The sequence below is a fragment of the Pholcus phalangioides genome, unplaced genomic scaffold (genome assembly GCF_987345545.1).
Source record: "Pholcus phalangioides strain wild (caught in Gottingen) unplaced genomic scaffold, Ppha-v1.0 ptg000015l_1, whole genome shotgun sequence".
Taxonomy (NCBI): domain Eukaryota; kingdom Metazoa; phylum Arthropoda; class Arachnida; order Araneae; family Pholcidae; genus Pholcus; species Pholcus phalangioides.
The window spans coordinates 64,141,311-64,167,856 of record NW_028301608.1 but is presented as its reverse complement, the minus strand read 5'-3'; the positions used below and the strand labels follow the sequence as shown (position 1 = coordinate 64,167,856).

The window sequence follows — 26,546 nt, the reverse complement described above, 5'->3', positions numbered from 1 at the left end:
TTATTGTGTGTGGGGAGGGGGTATAAGCAAGTGCCGTCTCTGTCTTAAGGCATGGGCCTCACAAAAATGAGATCTGGCTGAAATTTTCAAGAATTTGTCTGGTAGGCCCTCAGAAAAATTACTTGGCCCAGGGCCCATGATGCTCTTAAAACGGCACTGGGTATAAGTTTGATATTTATTCACCCATGTAAACCTCATGGCGTGCACCAGAGTGTTCAGGGGCAATTGGGGATCGGGAAACCCCCTTTTTTTTAGGGGACCGCTAAATATCTGACCTGCTTTTCTTACCGCTATTGATGTCCCGTATTTTTCTTCTGAAGGATATGGTCAATCATACATACATAATGCTTATAATGGGAGAGGTGTCACGTGACGAATCTATTGACGTCACTACACGTCTTGAAAGAGTTAAACTGCAAATCTGGTTTTACGGCTCTCCATACAACCTGTTGCTAGGCGCCAACGAAAAGAAGGCTGGAGCGGCGGTGAGTGAAGAGCAAACTGTTGCAGACGACGTCCCACTGTGAAGAAAGAAAAAAAAAAGTTTTTTTGTACATAAAAATTATGTACCACGTGTACCGCCATATTGGAGCGACATTGCTGAGAAACACCAGGGCCGTCTTCCATATACGCACCATGTCCAGCGGTTTTCTTATCGACGATCCCAAGTATTCATTCCTGAAGGAGCTCGGGCTGGAAAAGAAGAACTTGGGTGTTTACAATGGCACGTGGACTGCTACCGGTCAGGTAAAGCCTATCGTATTTTCTCCGGGCATTGGCCAGTTCAAACATATTCAATGCGTATGAATAGCTATGGGATTTTCAAGTGTTTATTTTAAAAATTTGATCTCTGGAATCCCGTGCACAAAAATGTTCTTCAGGTCCGTCAAATGGATCCCGCTTATACAGTTTGTTTAAAAGAAAACCCTCCATGATAAAAACCTTATTAGGGCCTCTGGATGGGTCTGGCACCCTGGGCGTCAAACCACAGAGGGCGCAAATTTGATACTTTAACTCAGGGGTGCCTAAACGCGGCCTGCCAAATGTGCTCGGATAAGCAACAGGATAAATATTGTGGCTGACCATATTTCCTTCGCCAAGATGGAGGGAAATTATGATCCATACAAGATATCACCAAAAAAAAAGAAATGTTGCATATGCAAGTAAAGTCACCAGTGCAAGCCAAAGAAGTTGTCAAAAGCAATTGAATTGCCAATTATAGTCAGGCACGGATCTAGGACAATGTGATGAGAGGGGTGTATTGTTTAAGTTCGCTCAATCATCCCGTTTTTTTTTTTAATGAGACGGATAAATTTTCCCATATTGGGCCTCTCTTAGGAGGGGTGGTCATTCCTATTGTCCCTCCTCCCTCTGGAATCTTGCCTTAGTGCAAACAGACATCTTCAGCTCCCAATAAAGTAAAGGCAGACATCTTCGGATTCCTATAGATTGAAGGTAGACATCTTCGGATTCCTGTAGATTGAAGGTAGACATCTGAAGTTGTGAATGGTGTGGACAGGGCCACAACTAGGGGGAGCAGGTGGGTCTGGTGCTCCGGGCGCTGGACCAGAAGGGGCACTAAATTCACCCTTTCACTGCATTTTCTACATGGCAAGGGGTGCCAAAATGTCAGTTTGCTCCAGGTGACAAAGTATTTAGTTGCAGCCCTGGGTGTGGAGGCAGGCAGAACCAAGGTAATATGTCAGAGAAGCTACTGATTGTATCTGTGCATCGGATCATCCCATATTTTCCCTGTATTATTCAGCTGTTGGGAAGGGCAATCGCCCCATCTGGATTCATACTTAATTATAGTAGAAAAATGTGTCGAAGGCAAGTAAATTTGCCAATTACAGACAAAAACAATTGTCAGAGGTGAGTACAGTTGTAAATTATAGCTATAAACAATTTTCAAAGAAAATTAAAGTTGCCAACTGTCACTAAAATTGCCAGTGGTGTGAATTGAAAGGTTACTGTAAGTTGCAATGGGCAGGGCTGGCAAGGTTTTGGACAGTACGGTAAAAACCCTCCTGTCCAAAACTGTCCAAATCCTCCTATTTATAACTAAAGTGAAAAACTTTGCAATTTGATGAAGAGGTGACTTCTATAATCAAATAATAAACTTTATATTATATAAATAATATTATATTATTAAAATTACATTAAATATAATAAAATTTTGAAATTCAAAACAGTATGTGCAAAGGGTTATATGAATGAGGTTATCAAACAATTGAAAACTGAACTGTCTTGAGGTTAAATATTAGATTTATGGAAACATGAAAGATACAAGAATGGGATAGAAATTTGTCACATGAAAATTAGAAAAAAGCAATAGATGTGACTGCAGAATGAAATTAAACTTTTGTAATCGAGCACTAATAATCAAGCGCAGCTGTGCCTTTTAACATTCAATAACACATAATTAATTTAGCTGCCCTGTCTGTGCCAAGATAATTTCGAAGGTAACAAAATTTGAAAATATTCTTTCAATTGATGCATAACTTGGGAGACATGAAAATAAAAAAACAATGTATTAAAGACAGTCTTTTGATAAGCCTTCTTCCAGTGTTTTTCATATTGCTGTCCCCCATATGATAGAATTGTAAATATAGCTTGAATTTATTCGGTGAAATATTAGCTCCTAGCCTCATAAGAGCAGCAATTTAAATTTAACAAAATCTTTGGGTCTTGAAGTCTTTTATCATCATATAGGCGTAATCAGTGTTTGTGAAATTGTGTAATGTTAGTCATGAGTAGGTGCTACATAGTGGCCTCATTTTCTTCGGATATTTTCCTTTATTTATTAGTTTTTAAAAATTGAGAATGTAAAATAGATCAATTTAAAATTTGAAGAAAAAGTTTGAAAAGTCAAAATAGAACAATTTGCATCAAATAAACACTACACCATTGATATATATTCACATCATTATATTGCTATCTAATAAAAAATATTTATGCTGAGTTTCACAATAATGCAACGATTATAACTGACTATGAGTATTTGGTACCTTCAATATAATGTATTTTTTAAAGAAAAGTGTTTGGAGAGATCATCTCCATTCGGCAGGGTTTTGGATAATCACTGTCCTAAATACAGTACCTGCTTCATAATCATACATGAAAAATAAGATGTGAAGTAGAATTATACATTGTATAATTGTATACATTGTATACAATTGTACATTTATAACAAACTAAAAAAATTGAAAACAGTATTTATTTAAACAGTTATATGAGTGATATTAATTTACTATCAGATTTCCAGCTTGAAACCATCAATTTGGTGAAACAATTTACTTAGGGGAAAAAAAAAACAAAAGACACCTTTTTGAAATATTTTTGATTTAGTTTTATTTTCTGCTAGTACTTTTTTTAATAAGTTAGTATCATGAAAAGAAAAAAAATCCAAAAGGTTTCCACATAACATTTTGAAACTTGGGAGGTTTTGAACAGTTTCAGACACTTTTGGACAGTTTTAGACAGTTTATCCCACGTGTCCTGTCCAAAACCCCAACCCTGGCAATTGGTAAAAATGGAATTGACCTAAAAGCAAGTTGTGGAGGGGGTGGAAAACATGTCATTTGGGAAAGATTATTACTTAACCTTACATGCACCTTGTACACATACACAAACTGCCATCTGCCATCAATTTTTCTAAATATGAGTGAAGTGTAAGGGTTGAATACTCGTACAATTGTAGGCTTGTTGCTATCTGTGGTGAGACTTTTTAACTGGGAGATTGCCTCTCGTATTTGTGCCTTGGAAGTTGGGAACCAACTTCAGCCGACCACCACTGTTTCAAGACGAAAGACTGATGTACACAGCTAGCTGGGATTCTCATTTGCCAAAAAGGAAAGGTTTAAGAACCCGAGATATTTTGGAATTGCCAATATAAAACAAATCAAGTTAGATATGGGATATTTCGGGATTGCTATTGGAAGGGTAAGTAACACCAGAATACATAATAGAATACAGTCAAAACTTTAAAATGCTGACGTGATAAGCAAAATGAAATGTAATCCTCGTGGTCTGTTAAGAGTTGTTTAACTGTATACAATTCTTTAAAATATAAAAAATGATTTCAATTCCGAATTTTCAAATCATAAATTTTGTCCTTTCAGCTTATAACATCAGTCTGTCCTGCCAACAACCGTCCTATAGCGGAAGTAGTTCAGGGAAGTGTGAGTGATTACAACAAGACTGTGGACGAAGCTAGAAAAGCATGGTCAGTTTGGACGGATATGCCAGCTCCTCAGCGAGGCGAAATCGTCAGACAGATTGGAGATGCCTTGCGGAAGAAAAAGTCTGCTCTAGGGAAACTTGTGTCTCTTGAAATGGGAAAGATTTTACCAGAAGGCGAAGGAGAGGTAACATATATTTTGTAGCAGTGTTGGCAGGTTTTTTTTGATGGTTTAAACCATCACTTCAAAAACCTCAGATATTGCTCTTCAATATTAAAATTCCCACTGAAAATACACACGATAATTGTAGGTAATGTTTAAAATGGCTATGTCATGCAAAGAATAAACACTTGATATGATTGTAAAATAATTTTTCTACTCTACAGAATTATTTTGGACAATGATTATTTATTTTTACTTGTAAAATATATGATTTGAATGGAGCCTAGTATAAAAGCTGAAGGGAAAACTGGAATGATTCTATATTCTTCAATTCAAGATGATTCCAGACCTTCCAAAATTCCTTCAATTGGTTACATATGTGTGTTTAAAAGCTGCTTTACTCTTTTTATAACACATAGGTGTTAAAAAAGTTCTTGTACACCATATATGTAATGTTGATTTCTGTTATTAAATTATCTACACTGCTCAAAACAATTAGGGGAGCACATGGTTTTAACAAAATTACGCAAAGATGTATAACGATAAGTAACATAAAATGAATCATCCATAATTTAAAGCCTAGCAGGAAACGGAAGAAGAAAACTTCATATGCAAATCAAAGTTCATGACGTCAAAAACCAGAAAAAGGAGATAAGGGCAGAAATCGGGATGTTGCAGAAACGTCTGTTTTACTGCCGTAACTGTGAAATTCGAGTGTATGAAATAGCAGTGCTGAGTTAAAATAAACAAATTAATTACAGTAAAACACTTGTATTACAAATATACAGGGAGTCAAAGAAACAAATAGCTATGAAGGAGTTGTTGTTATCGATGGAGTACATATTAACACCATGAAAAGTGCAATGGGACCAGAAAATAATATTTTTATACAGGGTGAACATGAATTATCTGCCAAATGAAAAGCGATGATAGACGAGGCCATGTGTAACATTAGTTTGCGTATAAATCTTTTAGAAACTTTACAACTTTGGGTTTTTCTCAGATTTCATGCATTTTTCCCCCATAATCAGTTATTCACCATAACTCAAATGGTTCAAGATAAGATAGGGTTGGCAGGGTGTTTCATGTTCCACTTGGGCTCGTCTATCACCCCCTTTTGTTTTGCAGAACAGATCATGTTTACCCTGTATAAGCAATTATGGTTATAGAGGGCATCCTATTCGAGATATTTACTGTGTTGTTATTTGCTTACATTTTTGTTGCATTATTGTTTTTTTAAATAAATAAATTGCTATTTCTTGCTGCAGGTTCAAGAATATATTGACGTGTGTGATTATGCTGTTGGTTTATCGAGATCATTGTCAGGCCATATTTTCCCATCGGAAAGACCATCCCATGCACTGTTGGAAGTTTGGAATCCTCTTGGAACTATTGGCATCATAACTGCATTCAATTTTCCCGTTGCTGTGTATGGTTGGAACAGTGCCATTGCGTTAGTCTGTGGCGATACAATGATATGGAAAGGGGCTTCAACAACAAGTTTGACGAGTATTGCTGTGTCCAAAATTGTGGCTTCTGTTCTTGAGGTCAGCGTGGGTTTGTTGTTTTTGATCTCTATTTTTCATAGAACTACAATGTTTCATGTCATGTCTGTACAAATACATGCAATACATACAATACAAATACTGATGGAAAACTTTTTAATTTTATTATTATAATTATTATATGTATATTCTGCTAGGGTGAGCAAATCATTGAAAGACTGTTTCTCAATTTGTGATTTTTAGGGGAATAAGCTTCCAGGTGCAATCTGTTCATTGGTTGCTGGTGGCTCAGATGTTGGTGAAGCCATGTCAAAAGATGCACGTTTGCCTCTGATCTCATTCACTGGAAGTACCCAGACTGGTCTCAAAGTTGCTCTTGAAGTGCAGAAAAGGTTTGGTAAACAACTGCTGGAACTTGGTGGTAACAATGCCATAATTGTTGCTGAGGATGCAGATTTGGACATGGTTATTCAGTCTGCAGTTTTTGCATGCGTTGGTACTGCTGGTCAGAGGTGCACGACGACAAGAAGACTGATAGTTCACGAAAAGGTGTGTTTTCAATATTTTATTTCTACAAATGTGTAAATGAACTAGTTCAACATTGTATATTCATTCACATGTATGTGATAATTTTCATATGCATCATTCACATAAGACAAGGGTCTTTAATACTTCTTGAATTACGAGCACTGCCTATGCTTATCAAACAGAGGGTATCCCTTACAGCAAAATTTACCTACTAATGCCTGAAATCTGCATAATCTTAATTCCTGAATGAAATTTTTACAGGGTATTTAATTCAAGCGTTAATAAAGTGCTTATGAGCACAAAATTGGGCATAAGCATTGAGTAATCTTGGTGCTTCAGAGAATACAAGGTTGAAGATGGTTGACATAATATATCTGACTGACCAAAATTTGATTTGGTGGTGAAAACATCTTTTTAGGTTTCAGTTCATAGCTTTGTGAATAAAAGAAATTAAATCTCTGATTAAAGGAACTTGTTAAAACTAGGAACATGGGCAAAAAATGTAACATCAGAAATGCATCGCTCCTGTACGACCTACAATCACCTTTTATAAAAGTATGGTTATCGTCCTGGTTGATAATTGTCTGGGGTAAAGGAATGTCATTTCTGATTCTGTTTAGAAATTTATAGTTTCTTTCAAATCCTTGTTGGTTTTTTTTATTGTAGGTATATGACCAGGTTGTTGATCGACTGAAAAAAGCTTACCAGAAACTGAAAATCGGTGATCCTCTAGAGCCAGGTGTTCTGTATGGTCCAATGCACAATAAGCAAGGTGTGGATTCATATATGAATGCTGTTGAGGAAGCAAAGAAAAATGGAGGCAAAATTGAATGTGGGGGAAAGGTAATGTGTATAAAATTTCCCATGAGGTTTCTGTTTTTTTCTTTCCTGGTTTTGCTCACCAAATTGCAGTTACATTTCTCAAATGTTATCAGGAAGTAAATATGAAAATGAATTACAGCAGCATGCATAAATACCCACATTTGCGAATTGCATGAATTTTAGATTTTTATTAAAATTGTATCATGCCTTGATTTATTTTTTTAAATAATTTAATGCGACTTTGCATTTTACAGCTCATAGATGGACCTGGAAATTTTGTTGAGCCAACAATTGTAACAGGCTTGAAGCATGATGCAGATCTTGTTAGAACAGAAACATTTGCTCCAATCGTGTACATTTTGAAGACGTCTAGCGTTGAAGAGGCCATATCTTGGAATAATGAAGTTGAACAGGGACTGTCCAGCAGTATCTTCACCCAGTCTCTGGGCAGTATATTCAAAGTCAGTGTAGATATATCTCTGGGTGAAAAACTCAGTTGCTAACATGAATTATACAGAAACCAGTGTTCTTCAACCTTTTCACACCCACAAACCTGTAAAATGGCTTAAACAATTTTGTTGACCGGTGGAATGAAATGTTTTGTAAATTGGCAGAAAATCTGGCAGTTAAAGACCACTTATTTAAGGGATCTCGCTACCCTTATAATCAAATTTTCGAAAATGACTTCAAAAATATTTCATTGAATCGCAAAAGAAATACTAAAAATTTTGTGTTAATCTGTTAATTTTTTCTTTCATAATTAAAGAAAGAAATACTGAATTATAGTGTAACTGTATACAAGGAAAACACTTTGAACACAATTTTATAAGATTACAGCTTTTAGCTCATCTGTAAAATTAATAAAAAAACGACTGCCCAAAAAGTCTAAAATTTTGCAGAAATATTTATTTGATAACTGTTTGTAAAATAGACCTCAAACTTGGATATCTGATTTCATTAGAATTTTATGAATGTTTAAAGTTTGAAAAAAGTATGTAAATTTCAAAAATCTAATTTCAAAATTTTTTTTACAAGTACTTCCCATTGGTCAATTGCGAAGTCTGTGGTCCATTTTACTAATGCATGTTGAATAAATATTTTTGCAAAATTTCAGAATTTTTGGGCAGTAGTTTTTTTTTAATCTTACGGATGAGCTCAAAAACTGCAATCTGAGAAAATCACATTCGAAGTGGTTTTTTTTTTCCCTTGTATACATTTACACTATAATTCATTATTTCTTTTATTATGAAAGGAAAAATTGACTGATTGTTGCAAAATGTTTGGTATTTATTTGCAATTGAATGAAATATATTAGTCATTTTTGAAAATTCAACTTTAAGGAAAGCAAGACCTCCTTGAATCATTCAAACTTAAATATAGAAGTTGTATAGGTGGGCATTCGAAAATCTGGCACCGATAATTGAATTCCTTCAGATTTTTCCGGCGTAGATTTCAGAGTGCATTTCTAAATTGATGGCGTTGGTGCACCCACTGTTTTCTGGAGGCATCGTTTATGGTTTGATGGTGCTTTAATCAATATTAGTTGCTGTTATTGCTTACATATATTCCTTCTTATTTTATCATTTATTTCTGCTGCTATATAGTCCCATTATGAATTCAGTAAAGAAAAGAGGTGGCTGAGTCATAAACATTGTGCGTTGTCAATTGTAGAGAATGATATGCAAAAAAACTAGATAGTAGCATATCTGTGTGAACTGTCTGTAAAACACGACATTGGCTTTTCAGCAATAAATGATATTAAAAACAGGGAAACCAACTTTTTCTGTTAGTTGTAGAAAAGCAGATGTTAGTTAGAAATTCAACGGTGTAAGGGTTTTCACCCACACCACCCCTTTCCCACAATCAATGCTTATCTGCGACTTCCACAAAGAATCACTTTGAAGAACCCTTGTCAGGGACACCGCGGTGCACAATTTCAGAACCCCTGGTGTAGGAGGAGAAATTTGGAACTGAACAGAGTTCTCATCACATGGTGCAATCTTTGTTAAATTAAAAATGTGAGGCGAGAATATTCTTGGGAAATAAGAATATTCTGGATATAAAAATTAGAGAATTTTATTTTTCTTGGATATTCTTTTTTCTTTTCTAAATAATTGCAAAAAAATCACATTTTGGTTATATGAGGCATGTTTTTCAAGTAAGTACCATTTTGAAATTCCACCACTGCAGCCCTGCGGTCAGCATACCGCACAAATGTGTGTGTATCTACATCTGTTGGTAAACCAGACGCAATTATGGAAACATTCGGCCATGTTTAAGTTAGTGAGTATTTAAAATGCCTCTGCAGATTAAGAATGCCTCCGACTGTGAAATACGCACTGTGATGCGGGGGGGGGGGGGGGGATTTCCGCCGTAAAGAATTTAAAATCAAACATTTCATTCCTTAGCCTCCAAATATTTCATAGTGATCACGACAATAGTGATCTCCATGATGAAAGAGTTGTAGGCCCTTAAATAAATAATTTTGGGTCTGGCGCTCTACATCACAGTTCACGGTCAGCCTCAAAATAATTTTTATTCATTTCCTCTCAACAAGGTTTAAGCTGTGGTTTTAACCCTGATCAATAAAGTCCATCTTGTATTTTCAAATGATTTTTTTTAATGTATAGATTCAATAGAATATTTAATACTTTTAATTCATTTCAGTGGATTGGGCCTAAAGGTTCAGATTGTGGAATCGTCAATGTAAACATTCCGACGAGTGGAGCAGAAATCGGTGGAGCTTTTGGTGGAGAGAAGGTTAGCTAAAATATTTCATATATATAAATATTAAATATATTATTATATATATTTATATATAAATATTAAATTATTTCATTTGTTTTACGCATTCTGTTGAGATATTGCTACAGATTCTATTTCAATGATGTATATACATATCATGTTTCTAATCCCTAAAAATGTGCTAGTTTGTAAAGTTCCAGAGCAACACTTAGTGTTAGAATCTTTTTAGTACAATTAAATAGACGTAAACACTGACTTATTGTGTATAAAAAAGTTTTTGAATTGATAATATTGACAATGTTTTGTATGTTTTAATAGATGAAAATGTTTAGAGCAAATATTCTCATGTTTGTTAGCAAAGTATAATTCATTCATTGGAGGTAATGTGCATGCTCGACCACTTGCAATAATTTGTAGTACAGGTCGAGCATATCCAGAATTGTTTCATAAATCAAAATTTCCTACTCAAGATGAGCAGTGGCAGCGTTGGAAAATTCTTGCATTATATGAAAATGACTAAAATTTAAATCAATAGGCTTTTTGGATATGATGTGGAGGTGAGCTTGGAAAAAAAGGTGTTCCCGCCACCAGGAATCAAACCCAGGACTTCTTGCACTCTGACCATTATATCACAGAGCAACCACCTTCAACCTGTTGCTCGCGAATACCATGGTGCTTCCCAAAATACGAAGAGTGCTCTATGCTTGTTCTCTCAACTAAATTAAACATTATGTATAAATTACGTCCAAGGATGTAAAGTTATACAGATTTCAGGGATACTTATGTTAAACTAGCCATAACGATGCTCTTTTCATGATGGGTATCGGCAATGCTTGCGACTCAATAAAGGTTGAATCCCCCCCCCCCCACATAGAGAGATTATACTTTTTCTGAAAGCATGCACAGTACTATGACTTAAGAGAAGCTGCAATGCCTCTACTACTATAACTTCAGTTAATGGCTTCCAGGCAGTGGGCAGTAGAGAAGCTGTAATGTGTGTCTACTCAGCAAAGGTTAAAAGACATTGCAACTAAGTTCACTTTTTTTTCAAGTTCACCTTGGCATAATATCCAGAAAGCCTATTGTTTTTCATGTTGGTTTCTAATCCACTTAGCATCTTCAAGCTTATGATTTCATTAAGGTCTTCCTCTATCACATTGAGTCAACAAACACTAAATTACTTATGTATTACGTTATGGGTGTATAACCAGTATTTTCCTCTTTTTAAAGCATACTGGTGGAGGCAGGGAGAGCGGAAGCGATTCTTGGAAGCAGTACATGAGGAGATCGACATGCACCATAAACTACGGAAAAGAACTTCCTTTGGCTCAAGGAATAAAATTCGAATAAGAATTTTTTTTTAATTCATTTCCTTTGCTAACTGATAATAGCAATAAAGCAAACGCTTTTATTTTTTATAAGAAACATTTTTATTAAATTTTTGTACAATCTGATCATAATTGTTAATCGCCTTTACATATCAACTTCAAGCACACCATATGCAATTAAAAAAAAGTATGTGCCAATGATTTTTTCAAAATTGTTATTTATTAATATTGTGCCTTTATAGCAGTTATTTTGATTTGATCTTCAGTTCAATTCTGCTCAGATATGTTCTATTGTAGACTCACTCTGTTTATATTCCTTATTCTCTAAATAATTTGAATTATTCAAACACTCTTTTAAAAATATAATTATTTCTTGAAGTACTAAATTTTATTAGTTATGTGATTTTTAAAATATTTTTCAACTGTTCTTTCTCAGATTTGTAAAATACATTGATTTTTGTCTTTTTTTAATCCTTATATGACTTATTGAATGTAAAAAAATGACCATTATTATAATGCACCATATGATTTTACCAGTGAATATTATTGATTTTTCATTGTCAAAAAAAAGGATGTATTGATTATTGTGCCATGTACCTGTTAACTTGTAATGCAGCCCATGAATGTATTTCAATGCTTTTGGAATTCCATCTGGTGTTTTTTTTTTTTGTTAAATGTTGGTATACATATCAATATTTTTTTTTAAAGATTGTTACATTATCAAAGGTGAATCTTGATTTCAGTATCTTTTGAAATGGTTTATGGAAATCTGTTTTTTCCTACTTTTTGTTAATAATAAAACTTGTTGCACCAATCAGTTTCATTTATTGTTTTCTTTGTGAACAACTTACTGAGGGTTTTGTGGACTTTTTCCTTAATGTCAAGGGCCATTTTTGTAAGAATAAATAGATGTATCAATTCGCTATAAATTCCTCAGAATATTTATACACATACAGGGTGATTTCATAATTTTCGTTCCACATTTTACTGTCAAACCATTGATCCTAGAGGCATACTTCTAGTTAGAGAAGTATCCAAATATATTGTGTAGAACTCTCAGATACGTGTCATTCATATTGCAAGGGGTTGTAATTATGAAAATAGAAACTTTATACAGACCCTCAATATAACCCACAATAGACGCATTTTATAATGTCCTTAAAAATCTAAAAGTTACCTGTCTCCTGTGGAGAGGAACCCTAGAAACGTGGATTCTTTTTGTTGAGCTCAGAAGAGTTTTTGAGAACAACAATGTCCGTATAAAAAATTTTACAACCTCTCGGAACATGAATAACGTATCGGAGTTCTGTACCTTATTTGCATACTACTAATTGGAAGTATACCTCTCTAGGATCTCTCGCAACTATTCGCCAGTAAAATGCAGCTGACTGACAGGTTCTTCAGTGATTCTTTGTTAGATTGCTTTGGACGAGTGGCGGATAAGCATTGACTAAAGAAAATTGGGTGCTTGGATGGAAAAAACTCACTAGTCACTGTTATACAACACGGAGAGGAGCCACAGCAGATCGGCGCATTCGCTTTAAGCATTCCGTCCCCATCGCTATCACTCACTGTTCTGTTCCTCGCTCTGTAGGTAATTCTTTTGGTCATTAAAATGGTTGGTCACTCTTTTGCCCATTCACATGCTTGCAAATTCTCTAGGTCATTTTTATGGCCAATCACTGACTTTGGGCAGAAGCAAATTGATTGAGGGTTATACAAATTTTGCCACCCTTTTCCCATTGTACTAATTTTCTTGGCCACTCATTCCGCAAATTCTCCGCCCCTCTGAACTTGCTGCCCTGGGCTGTAAATACTCCAAGGGGTGGGTGGCCCCTACCCCTGTAAATACTCCAATGCCTTCCACGTGAGCTAATTAAATTTTAAAAAAATTAGGGCCCGAATGTGTGTGTGTGTGCGTGTGGCTGCTTCAAAGATTGTTATAGCAGTGTTTTTAAGCAACCGTTGCAGTTTTTGTCACTATCGTCAATTGAGTGTTTCTTGGAGCGAAAAGCCGTCGACGTTTTGCACAACCTCATTTTCTTGAGATTTCCCTGACGCTGGTGGTTGGCATCATCCGGCGGTGTCTAAATTTCACACTGATTTGTTGCTTGCTCTTTAAGGTTTTCCAATGACCGCAGTGTGTACTCATGTTGCGACGTGTAAGGTGCTGCCTTGTCATGAGTGGTCGTTGTGGATTTGAACTGATGTCTCAAGTGTTATTCATATAACCATAGAAGACTGAGGGAACAAAACACACACTAAATGATCCGATTGATTGTCTCACTCGTTTTTCTGGTGGCCACAAAATAGAGAGGATCTCAAGTTCTTCGTAGTAAGGCTCCACTTTTCCTGCTGAGCTTCATTGCTTCCTCTCCCTGATTGTAGAACTTTCATTTTTAAATGTTTCAATTTCTCTCCTTTACTAAATATATAAATTCTTACGTGATTGCTCATTTTGTACTAAGCAAGAATTTGCATTTATACCCCTTCTTGGGCCATGTGTGGGTGCACCTGCCTAGTTATGGCACTGCTTGAAAGTCTCAACCCTTTAAATGGTTTTTAAAATTTTCCTGATCCGCATATAACTGCCACATTAGGGGCCGTTCAAGTATTACGTCATCATCGATGGGGGGGGGGGGTTTCCGATTTGCTGACTTTTGATGACAAGGGAGGAGGAGGGGTTTGGATAATGCTTACGTCAGCAACCACCCTTTATGAAAATATGAGTTGGGATTCAGAGGAGCAGAGCTGATGACGAAATTTTGCTGACTTTTGTTGACAAGGGGTGGGAGGGGGTCAAAAATGGCCAACAATTTGCTTACGTAATACTTGAACGGCCCCTTAGAAATAAAAGCATGTTAAGAACCAGAGATATTTCTGGGTGAATGGAATAAAACAGATGCAGATTTAGTTTGACGATATCTCAGGATTGCCGCCGTAAGGGGTAAATAAACATTGATCCACATGGTTATGTACAAGAATTTTTATTACAAATTATAAGCTATACATTATCTCCTCGGAATAAATACATTTTTTTAGATGTTTCAATTAATTAACAATTCTTAAAAATTTTTCTCTCCTGTGGGATGATTTTTTTTGACTTGAATAAATCCATGTAACATAATGGTGAATGAATAAAATATATGTAAGCTAAAGAACCATGGTTCTTCACCATAGTTGTGATCGGTTATCTTGATATCCTAACGGCTGCCCGGGATTCTCCACGTATTGCTCTCTGCACTTGCTCAAGGTCCTTGGCTAAAGTTGAAGCTTCTCCATCTATTGGATCTATAATGAATTGAAATGAATGTAGCATCATTTGATAGTTCTGGATTTACCCATAATTATTAGTTGAGAAACTTCTTGAAAGAAATTTACCTTTAGATTTTTTTTTCATTTATGATAGCAATGCTTCTATGTGTGCCTTTCACATGCTTTGATACACGGAAAATCAGAAAAGAATTCCCTTTAAGGCACACACAGTTTAATTTTTTTTTCTTTCATGTGTCAAATAATACACATACATTATTTTTCACACTTTTTTTGTCAAGTTGTATTTCACATCACGAGGACCCAGATTCGAACCTTGCTTTGTCAACTTGGTTAATGTTCTGTGGTTTTCCAACTTCAAAGTGTGAATATGAGCCGGTCTTCCATCTGATAAAGTGTCTTCAAAGGGAGCAGCGCAAAACTTCAAACCAATACATACTTACAGAAAAAATGAATTTAAAAAAAAATAATAACGGGAAGAGAGCGATAGAAATACATCGTTAGGTGCAACATGCTTGAAAAACAGTGAATTTCGATACGGGTTCAATTTAAGCATTTGTTACAAATTTTTTTTCAACAGATCGCGCTGCACGCAAATATAAAATACAAAATATCCATCATTTGTAGCAACAGCACGGTATGGTCTCGGAACGAAATTCGTAGAAACCCGTGGAAATGTCTCAGCTCCTGAATTAAATTTACACAAAATTCCCAAATTAGTTACAAAGTTCCCCAACAGATGGCGCGGCAATATGGAAAATTAAAATACGATATTTTCAAAATTCCAATGAGAGACGTTTGCACGAGTTTCCGCAAATTTTGTTATTAGATTACACCATGTTCTCGTTTCAAATGGTGTATATTTCGGAAAACTGCAGTTATTTCTAGGCTACAGTGCCATCCGTTGCAAAAATTTGTTACTAATTTGGAAATTGACTGAAAATTGACTTTTCCAAGTGCAATGCAGCAAATGATGCAGTTTTATAGCTTAATTTATTTTTATTATTATTGTTATTTATTTTCAACTCTACCCTGCAACTCATTGGGCATGAACACGATAATTCAGATATTTGTCCTCTCACTTCAAATAAGGAAGACAGATGACTGCATTTCTTTAACACAAAGCACGCACAACTTTGACACTTTCCAACATGCACTAATTCGTTTGAAGTTTCCCGAATAATGTTTACGCGGTGTAATAGTAGTCTATAGAGGTCTACTACGATTTTTTTCGAATGGAGCACAATTCCGGTCTACCGCCATGGGCAATTTACTACCGAATCAGTTGTGCCAGAAGTGTGCATGTGTTACTAACAGCTTAAGCATGTATCTATTGTTGTGCATGAATTTTTAGTGCTGTCATCTATTTTTCAAACCATGAGTGAGGTAGTCGTGGCATTCCCCCGCCCCGAGAGAAATTCGATAATTCATGAGATTTTCGGAACGTCTTTATGATAATATTGCATTCAATTAATTCGTTAGAAATCATCAAATAGATGTCAGCAGATGTTCGCGATAACTCGAGCAATTCAAAAATTCATATGGAGAAAACACACACTCACCTTTTCTTTTCTTCTCGTTGCCATTCTTGGAGGAGTTCCTGCGCGATCCTGGCATAAGCATGTTCAGTAGCGGCGGCAATTTAGACGGTGGCGTTTCCAGGCCGTCTTCACTCTCACTGTAACCATTCTCCCGGCTGCTCGTACAAGGTTCTTTAGGCGGTGACTTGCTCTTTCTGGAAGGATCTATCGGTTTCGGTATTCCACTGCCCCAGGAGTTTCTGCGCAAAGTCCTACCAACGTTCTTGTCAGCGAATCTTCCTAGACCTCCTCCTCCATGGTCCGTATCGTTCTGGTTGGCTGAGATATCGTTCAAACTAGTGGAAAATATCGGCAATGAGTTTAAACACTTAATGTTGTCACCGGTTACTTATTTATTTTTTATGTGAATACGTCTTTTAAGTCATCTGACGATACTGGGAGCACTTGCGAAAAGTAGCGTGACGACATTCTTTAAGCGCCCATATCTCAGGAAGTGCCCAGCACAAGTCAAAAACAACGGTATCGTCAGATGCACATTGCAAAGATGCATTCAACGATATCACTTCGGTTGCAGCATCTCTTCCCATCTTTGCACGACGAGGCTAGCTGCTCTGATTCGTAACAAATTGTTTTCCATTATATCTCGAGCAGTTCACAACAAAAATAGACGGCGTTGGTACGGTTTCTTAGCTATTCCAAAGACAAAGCCGATGATAATGATTTCATTATGTCAGTACCTACCACGCGATTCAAGGCACAAAAAAATCGTATTCACGTCTAAACTTGCGGACATGTCTATATGACACAGACAACCCCCCCCCCCGCCCCTATTTGTTTTTCTTTCGGGAACCTTTTCCATGTATAGATTCAGTATTTATTCAAAGCCAATTTATCATCCCAAAGGTGAGCATATTAACCCCTCTGAGCTGCATTGAGGAGATATCTTATCTTCTTCAAAGCTTCTAATTTTAACATTGACAAGCCCAGATATTTTGTAAAGTTGATTTCTCAATGAAACACTTTTCGCTATACACCATATATGCTCGATCCATGACCCTGTAAGCCAAATGTGGCTCTTGGGGTCATCTGATGTGATCCGCGATATGAAACTTAATTTTGTAGAAATGAACTAAGTGGCACATTTCCAGATCACTAAACTGAGTTGCGGTGCAGTTCCACATTATTTAAGTGGCCCGTGGCACATTTATATATCACTTAAATGACCCGTAGTGCAGTAATGCGTCACTTGAGTGGTCCCGACACATTCCCAGATCACTTGAGTGGCCCGTGCAATATTTACAGATCATTCAAGTAGCCTACTGTGTCGCATATAACAGGTCAATTGAGTCACTCGTGATACATTTACCGAGCACTCAAACGGCTTGCGGCTCGTTTACAGATCACTTAAGTGAGCTGCAATGCTGTACCAGATCATTTCAGATCACTTATTTAAGTGGCCCACAACACATTTTCAAATCAGTGAAGTGTCCCACACTCTCCTAAAGGTTGAACATCCTTGCCACACATCTTACTTTTCACCTGTTGAAAATCGGAAGAAAGCCCACTTCATTAAAAAAAAAAGGATGTGACATTTTATAGGAGGTTTAATGATCTCTATTATGCTACGGAAAGGGTTAATTTTTTGTAGAAGATCTAAATAATTTCAGTATCGCATAATTACCTCTTCCCCATGCTGTCTTTCGTCTGTGATAGGTGACTCACATCACCGTTGACTATACCTGCTCCTCGACTATGGACTGTGAACGCATTATTACTGTTCTGATTTTTGCCGTTTCTTCGGTTATTGATGTTGTTGTTATTGACATCATTCAAATGCTCGATCTGGAATAATTAAAATAATTAAAAGAGAAGAAACCATGAAAGAAGAACTAATCGTCTGAGGAAAGAGAGACATTCAAAAATTTCATTGTAGAAGACAGAAAATAACAACACACAAAGCCCCGTTTTTCCAGTATTATTAAGGTTGAAAGTAGAATCATTTCGTCAATAATTCATAAAATAATTATGCCGCATCATTATGTCCGACCGTGAAGTACCGTTCGGTGAATGGTACGGGCTCGACATTAGTTATACGGTACGTACATATTCTGTGTAGTAGACTAATAATAGGGTAAAAATGAAGAGAACACGACAGAATAGGGTTTCATTTGTACGAATGACATGAGATTTTTCGATCGATCATGCTATATTTAGCTCATTTCAATACCAAAAAAACCTTATTATAATTTTTCTGAAGTAAATTGACGAAACATTTTCGTATTAAAAATAATAATATTTTAATAGTAATATTTCCTTCTTATACTCCACAGACGCGTAATTAATTACAAGTTTATAAATACACTGGAACCTCCCCTAACGGACACCTCCCATTAACGGACACTTTTTTGATCGCCGGTCTTATGGAATAGGGATTTAGTGTATTTCACTCCCCGTTAGTGGACACTCTCGATAGCGGACAGTAAAATCAGGCAAACTTTTATTTTTCTCCCACTCTAATTTAATCATTTTTGTTCGTAAACCGAAAATTTATCATATTCAATGAAGATGATGTATAATCCGAAGTTCGTGTTGGTAATAAATCGTCAATTAATTACTTCATTAATTGAACATACCTAATTCTTGTCCAGGATGGTGAATTCGAATGGTTTTGTTTGTTGGTTTCGTTGGTTTTGTTTGTTGATGCGTGTGAAGGAAGGCAACATTACAAGATTGATGATGTTGTTATGAATGTTTTATCTTTTTCACACTTATTTTTATTTAATTTTTATTGCAAAATGTGAGTAGCGCACGTATCACGTGCGGGTAAAAGTAATTAATTGGTTTAATGAAGTGAAGAAAAGTTATAAATTCTTCCATATTTATCAGACTTTCTAACTTTATTTTGGAATTATGCATAATCGCCTCCAAAAGTGATAAATGTAGTGAAATGTTTGAGCAAACATCCTTAGAGACGATTGATGGCTATGCATAACCACCGGTGTATTTCTTTTTCCAGTAGAACTTATTTTCATCCAAACGTCCCAGAAAAATACCTTCAGATAAGACGCAGTGGTATGCAGGGTGTCCTGTAAGTGCTAGCACGACCTTCATCTCATCAACCATCCGTCGTTGAGGTATGATTCCAATTTATAAAATGCCTAGCAGGCGTTCAAAAATTACCCTGTAGCAGTTTTAAGAGTGGAAATACAGGATGTCACAAAATGAAAAAATCTAAATTTTTATACGTTCCCCATTGCCTCTGTATCTCCCGATGCCAAAAAAATTAATGTTTCTAAGCGCAATGTTCACAGAGATATTCGAATGAGAAGAACAGAGGAAATTTGGGAAAGAACAGCGTTAAATGCGGGTAAAACGGTTTTTCCGCGTTCAACACTGCTCTATTGTATTTCTTATAAATAACTCTTGGCGAGGAATGAAATGCTTAGCAAGACTTCAGTATATAAAATTTATTTCACAAAAAACAAGACTATGGTAAATGAGTGCAATCTCACACATTTTCCATAATTATCATAGTATAATTTATAAGTTAAGTAAATTATTCTTATACCTGATTTTAGCAAAGGTTAAAAATAATCAATAGTGATGTAAGATTCGTTGGGAAAACGGGGCAGAGAAAATATGTTGGGAGGGGCAAAATAACGGAAAAACACGGAATGTCATGTATGCGGGTCGTATCAACAGTCAAGTGGGGAGAGTGTCAAACATTCCCTCAGTGTGATGAGGTCCAATTCTAGAAAATTCCATAGGATAATACTATTAAAACAAAAAATGTGACGCTACATATACAGGGGGATTGTAATTAAAGTTCCCGTGTACTTGGTAATTTTCCTCAAAAACTGCTTATCCGAACAAAGCAAAATTTTTAGGATATTTTAATCAGACCATGGGAGAGAGCGATTTCTGAAATTAAAAAAAAAAGTTTAATTTTCGACCACCAGGTCTAAAGCGGCTCTTTTTTTAGTTGAATTTTCCCTTTTTTTCCCATGGACTATATAGCTTACATACCAAGATTCAATGGAATACGTCCACCAGAACGGGCGCTACAAATGGATTAAAAATTGAAGTATTATTTTTTATTTCCCATGATCTCATTAAGATATCCTAAAAATTTGGATGTATTCGGATAAGCAGTTTTTGAAATAAGAAAAAAAAAACCTATTCATAAAATACCGTTACAACCGAGATCGTTATAAGCGGGTTTGACTGCAAATGATTTGGTTGTATGGGAACTTGGCTGGTATTTACGTTGTTGTGTGTACGTATTTTATTAGTAATAAGCGTGTGACTAACCTCTTTATCGACGTCTATTATCGATCTCCAAGCTCCGTTATTCCAACCATTCGCCGTATCGTGTATAACTGTGTCAGATGAGCCGAGGACAGCTCTTGACGTGTCTATCGGATTCCTTCGTCTAGAGAAAGCTGATCTTGTTCTGATAGGAGGATAAACCCGAACACATTTCCGATTAGGATGTGGTAATTTATAAAAGGGGAAATAACTTCTCTTTGCTTTTTTTTTTTGGAATAGGAGGGTAAATCAAGCATTTTATACATTCAATTTTGCGCATTATTTTACGCATTTTAATTAACATTATACATTGTGTGGTCTAGAAGTCCTGACATGATTTGAAAAAAAAAAAAACTATATTGAAGATGAGAGTCAAACACGGCCTGAAGCATTTGAAAGAAAAGGTTTTCTGTCTCATTTTTTTATTTTGAAAAAAACGCAACAAGTAAAAACTGATACAACTAGGCAAAAACAGAAATATGCACGCACGCACACACACATATATATATAGATTAGGAAAATTCACTCAGTAATCCAGTAGGTCTACAAAAAATTATCTATTGTCTGTTGGTCCATGACAACCGTCATTCATTTTTCAAGAATTAGTTAATTTATTAACAAATTTAATTATTAAATTTAAAATTATTAATTTTTTTTTTGAAATATAAAGTATCACAAAGTGAACTAATAAATAGCAATTTATGTGTACAGTTACATTCTATCGCATTAGTGTAATCGGTATTACATATACATTTCTCTTTTTGTCCTCTTTTTTGATCAATAAATAAAATTTGAAATATGCTCATGCATGAAAGAGGGGGGAGAAAGAGACATCTACATTTACACTGTGCAGTGATTGTAAAGATCAACTTCTTTTTCTAATTACTACAAAATTTCTACACGTACAAACAAAGACCTTTAGTTACACAGAGGATATGAAGTCTATATAGCATTTTTTTCCATTTTATATGAGAACATGGGCGTTGCAAAGAATGAAAGTAATGATTTGAAAGTAAAAAAAAAAAACTTTGAAACCTTCTCTTTCAAAGTTTTAAGTCGTTTGTCTCTATCTTCAATAGATTTTTTCAAAATTTTTTTTCCCAAAACATTCCAGGACTTCTGGACCACCCAGAATTTTATGCAAGTACAGATATGAAAAAATTAAAAAATCCTGAAATTCATTCAAAAAAATTAGTGGCCACAGACCAATAGAATAAAATGAATAATTTATTTTTAAAAAATATTATTTTTCATTTCCATCCAGATACTTCCATTCTATGTAACACCCATGTTACAAATAACATGGCAAGAAATGCTATATAAACTTGACATCCTCCGTTCACTAAAGGTGCACATGTAGTAATTTTTTAATAAATTAAAATAAAATGAGACCTTTTCTTTCCGAATGCTTTAAACCGTTTGTTCTATAACATCTTTCCTTTTATATTATTTTCAAAACAAGCCAGGACTTTTAGACCACCCTGTATAATTTTAATAATGCGGAAATCACCTGTCTTTCTGGAGACGCTCGTTTTCTTTGTTGACTCGCTCCAATTCTCGCGTTAGAAGATCGTTGGTGAACCTCAGCTCCGCATTTTCTTCCCTGTTAACATTAAGAAAACAATATTATGGAATATATGCGTGTGTGTTTTAACTGAAATCTCTTCTTCAATAAAAATTACAATAACAAATAATTTAGGTATTTGCTACTTCTCAGTACCAATTATAGGGCACGTTTTCCACGTCTGAAACATAATGGTAGGAATTTATTGAATTCATTTACTCAAGGGTTTCCCAAAGTTACTGAATAATTATTATATCAAAAAACAACTGGGTTAAGTGAATATAAATTTTTTTTGTTCCTTTTTTTTTCCAATAGATTATGAATGAAAATACGTTTATTTCAATGTCAAATATGCACTAGAAAGTAACTGCTTAATCAATTCTCTGGAAATTACAATGATACCTCGGCTTACGAATTTTTCGGCCAACAAAATAGTTTTTCTTAGATTTCGCTGCCTCGGCTAAGAAATACGGATTCAGCTAACAAATATTTTCGTTGATATGGATATACATGCATACAGCTAAATTGTGAACTGAATTTTAGCTCCAATCGTAAAATCACAATTACTGTCACTAGAGCCCGATAAACTCATGTCCACCTCAGAATCTTTCTTCAGATGAATCTCCACTACTGTTTCTGAAAGATTTTTAACCATTTCATGAATAAAAGATTCAACTACTAGAAAATTCATTAAAAAAAGAAGCCCATGTTTTTAGACATTCATTGAAAGAATGCATGATCTGAAAAGAGCAGTCTGGACATTCTGGACGGCTGTTTACTAAACAGCTCCACAGCTTTGCATGTTTTAGTAAACTTATCTGTAAATTTTGGGCGCATATTGGAACGAATTTAATCATTTTCTTTAGAACCTGAGGGGAAATCACGTTTCGGTTAACGAACATAATTCCAGAACGAATTATCTTCGTTAACTGAGGTATCACTGTACTAGAAAATGTAAAGAAGTTTACCTGAGTGATTCGTTTTCGTTCATATATTGGCTTAGCATCACCTGCACCTCGTCGGGCTCCATACCTAGTCCAAAAAGCAAAATTAAACATTATATTTATTTTATTGTTGATTTTTTTTCCATGGTCGAAACTTGAGTGGATAATCGATCAATACTTGAATCGGCTTCTTAAATTAAGCCCTGAATGTTTTTTGAGGTAATGAAAAACATTCGAAGCTGCCAAATTGTTTGATTTTGGTTTTTGCTCATGAAGAAAAAAATGTTGACTTTAATTCATAACGTGGCAAAAGTTAAGAATTTCAGTCACCGATACCTTTACGAATTATCATTCGATTGTAACGGGATAAATTTCTTTCGTATAACATAGGAAAGACACAAATTTTACTGGTTTTCGATTTTCTGATTAGGGCTAGTATAATTTTTTTTTTGTTTTTGCATTCCCTCTAATAATTATTCTCCTCTTTCTGTTGATCATTTTTCACATTTTACTTGAATTTTAAAATGAATCGTAGAATCTTTGTTTTTCTAAAACACATTTGGTGAAACACCCTGTACAGAATTATGCTATTTAATAATCACATATCGTAAGTATGATTCATAATTTCTTACTTTCGGTCGCCGCCCTCATTCCAGCTCCTTTGTTCGTTACCAGACCATTGTCCAAGTGGAGCTAAATTAAAAGGAAAAATTGAAGGATTTAGAAAAATGTGGAAAAGAATTCCAGCGAGTGGATGGAGAAAAGAAAAAAAAACCTTTCATATACGAGTACAATATTTTGAAATGAATCACCTTTTTATCAGAAACTCAAACAGAGCACATGCAGGGGAAGGGAGGTACTACAGGGGGGGGGGGAGGAGGTCGTGTCCCTTTCTCCAAGCCGACCAAAAATAAAAAAATTAAATTTTCGCATAAAAATAAAATATCAAAAGAAAATGCCTCTTATATTAATTATATATTATATTATATATATTATATATATATATTTACTATATTTATTATATTATATATATATATTTATTATATTATATATATATATATATTTATTATATTATATATATATATATATTTATTATATTATATATATCATATATATATATTTATTATATTATATATATCATATATATATATTTATTATATTATATATATATATTTATTATATTATATATATTATATATATATATTTATTATATGGCTATTTTAATCGATTTCTGTTAATTTAATCGTTTTGAAGGGTGATAACTCGTAATTTCTCCGAACGAAAATTTTTGTGTCCCCTCTAAAAGTCGATCCTGAGTACGCCCTGATTCAAATATTTGCTTCTGAACGACTTTTATTACGGACATATGACTCGTTTTCAGATTCAACTACTCACTTGCTGCCTCAAAAAGCTGTTTTCCATCCGTAAGACTCTGACTTCCCTTTTCAGGCTCATGATCAGCTGCTCTCTGGGATCCTAAAAGAAAAAATATGTTCGGTGTGGTATAATGAATAAAATATTTATTCATATCGGAGTTCTCACCATTAAAGAATAAAATGTAATTTATATTATAATATTTTCATTACCATGCGTATCATTGGTTTCGTTTTTATCCTCTTAGCTCTGGAAGCGTAGCGTAAAGTGTTCAATGTCTCTGATAGATTTGCTCGACTTGGCGACACACAAGCTACCTAAAATAGGAGGATTATCAAATGATGGACTTAAAATATGTTTTTCACTTCATCCATTCATTGCATCAAATAGTTTTAAAAATAAAAAAATTTAAAGAAAGATAATTGTCGTATTGAAGTTGAGAGTTGGGAAACTTTCAACAATGGTTGTATATGGTTGTTTCGAAGTACGGACAAACAGAATAAACGAATCGCAAACTGAGGTTGATTACGTGATTGCATACTAAGGTTCTATATGATCCTGTAGTTCCTGTGTGTCGATAAGTATTTGAACTATGGTCCTTAAAAATTATCAATTTCTGGGTTCAAATCGTAATAATTTTCTACACTGACTGATTTTTAACTATGTTTTTTTTTGGTTGAAAAATATTCCAGAATCAAGAATTTTCGTGTACAGCTTCGTAATGCAGTATTATTTTTTTTATTTGTTAAAAAAAGAATAAAAAAACTGACGAAAAAAATATTGAGACGTCTAATTAAGATACAAGACACGGAAACATTGGGTTCGCAAGTAAGCCGACTATAACCGTATATAATTGGGTGTCATTATAAAACCAATCAGATACAAAATAAAACGCGATTTGATGAAACTCAAGGAAAAACGATGCCTCGGCTTAAAAGAAATGGGTTCAATTCAATTGCGCTGCACTTTTGATCGAAATTTCGAGGTTTTCAAAATAACATTGCAAAATAATTTAGCAACATTGGGTTGTAGATCAATACGTTTATCGTGATATTTTGCCTAAAACAGAAATGCGCTGCCTTACCATCAGAGCCAACCCACTTCCGCCAAGGCTATCAGCCAGCAGTTTCGTTAACGTACTGTCTCGATATGGTATGTGCCCGCTTCTTTTCCGTGGATCAGCCAAGGCTGATATACAATTGCCTGAAATGACACGACCATAACATAATTACAATTGATTAGTTTTTAGAACATTTTGCGTTTTAAACTACATTATTCACAATCAGAGCAACTTGATCTGTTTAGAAGAATGTTCAAGAAAATACAATTACTATATATGTATATACACACGCACACTACCCAGATTCAGCCATTAAATCCGGCCCCAGTGGTGCAGTGGGGGCGCGGTAACCCGGTGGATAAGATACTCGCCTAAAGTACCAAAGGATGTTTAGAGGTGTCATGAATTCGATACCCGGTTCGTCCTTGTAAAAAAAACTTGCCATACACAGGGGTACAACAGAAACGGCGACATGACCACAGAAAAAATTGTTACCGCAGGGAGTCCCCCATCGAGGGATTAGCGCGCCAACTCTCAATGAGTATAAAAAACAAACCTGCAATAAATTGCAGGTCCCGGTCTAATTAGCCCTCGTGTGCAGAAAATGACCGTGATGCGACAAAAATGGTCAAGTGCTGCAGTGGTAAGATTCTCGTCTTTCACCATGAAGGTTACAGTCAATTTCTACGAGCTAGAGTCCGGGGAAGAACATCAGGAGCAAGTTTTTACCTACCGTGCCTGGGGCGACCATCGATAGATGCCAATTTCATTTCCCACCCAAATCCACTGGTTTTAAATTATGTATGGCGATATATGACCGGAGTTGGCGTTCGATAGAGTAGCCATTAAATCCGTACGAGGGTGATAGTTTTGATCCACCAACGCTGTAAATTCTGTAGGGCCGAGGAAATTCAACATTCAAAAAATTAACACTGATCTTAATAACTGATATCAGCAGGTACTTGTAAACACACACAAGTACAGTGATACCTCGGCTAATGAAGATAATTCGTTCCCGGAATCACATTCGTGTTAGCCGGAACGCGATTTTCTATAGATTTTCATAGAGTATTGACGACGTAAATGCGGGATGACTAAGTGGGGGAGGGGGGGGGGGTTTAGCGTTTACGAAAATATTAAAATAAATGAGACTTGACAATGAAAAAGACCTAACGTTATATATAATACCAAAATAATGCCTTACCTATAGC

At 35.3% G+C, this 26,546-nt stretch overlaps 2 protein-coding genes across 2 annotated transcripts in view; one reads left to right on the top strand and one right to left on the bottom strand.

Moving 5' to 3' along the window:
* The first annotated feature begins 439 nt into the window (after positions 1 to 439).
* Aldh7A1 (aldehyde dehydrogenase 7 family member A1) lies at positions 440 to 12,088 on the top strand. The gene is made up of 8 exons (XM_089244071.1): positions 440 to 747; positions 4,122 to 4,367; positions 5,612 to 5,890; positions 6,092 to 6,397; positions 7,043 to 7,219; positions 7,453 to 7,659; positions 9,866 to 9,958; positions 11,174 to 12,088. The coding sequence occupies exons 1-8, from the start codon at positions 565 to 567 to the stop codon at positions 11,291 to 11,293; spliced, it is 1,611 nt and encodes a 536-aa protein (XP_089100197.1). The 5' UTR covers positions 440 to 564; the 3' UTR covers positions 11,294 to 12,088.
* Positions 12,089 to 14,245: 2,157 nt separating this feature from the next.
* Positions 14,246 to 26,546, bottom strand: part of LOC149076495 (kinesin-like protein KIF12) — a 63,193-nt gene continuing 50,892 nt past the window's right edge. Inside the window, exons 9-18 of the mRNA XM_089244070.1 lie at positions 25,360 to 25,478; positions 24,488 to 24,592; positions 24,297 to 24,377; positions 23,534 to 23,594; positions 22,926 to 22,989; positions 21,904 to 21,996; positions 20,397 to 20,538; positions 17,767 to 17,927; positions 16,107 to 16,420; positions 14,246 to 14,562 (exon numbers count right to left, since the gene is read on the bottom strand). Coding sequence (XP_089100196.1) covers positions 14,462 to 14,562; positions 16,107 to 16,420; positions 17,767 to 17,927; positions 20,397 to 20,538; positions 21,904 to 21,996; positions 22,926 to 22,989; positions 23,534 to 23,594; positions 24,297 to 24,377; positions 24,488 to 24,592; positions 25,360 to 25,478 — 1,241 coding nt within the window. The 3' untranslated portion in view covers positions 14,246 to 14,461. The remainder of the gene's footprint in view (positions 14,563 to 16,106; positions 16,421 to 17,766; positions 17,928 to 20,396; positions 20,539 to 21,903; positions 21,997 to 22,925; positions 22,990 to 23,533; positions 23,595 to 24,296; positions 24,378 to 24,487; positions 24,593 to 25,359; positions 25,479 to 26,546) is intronic.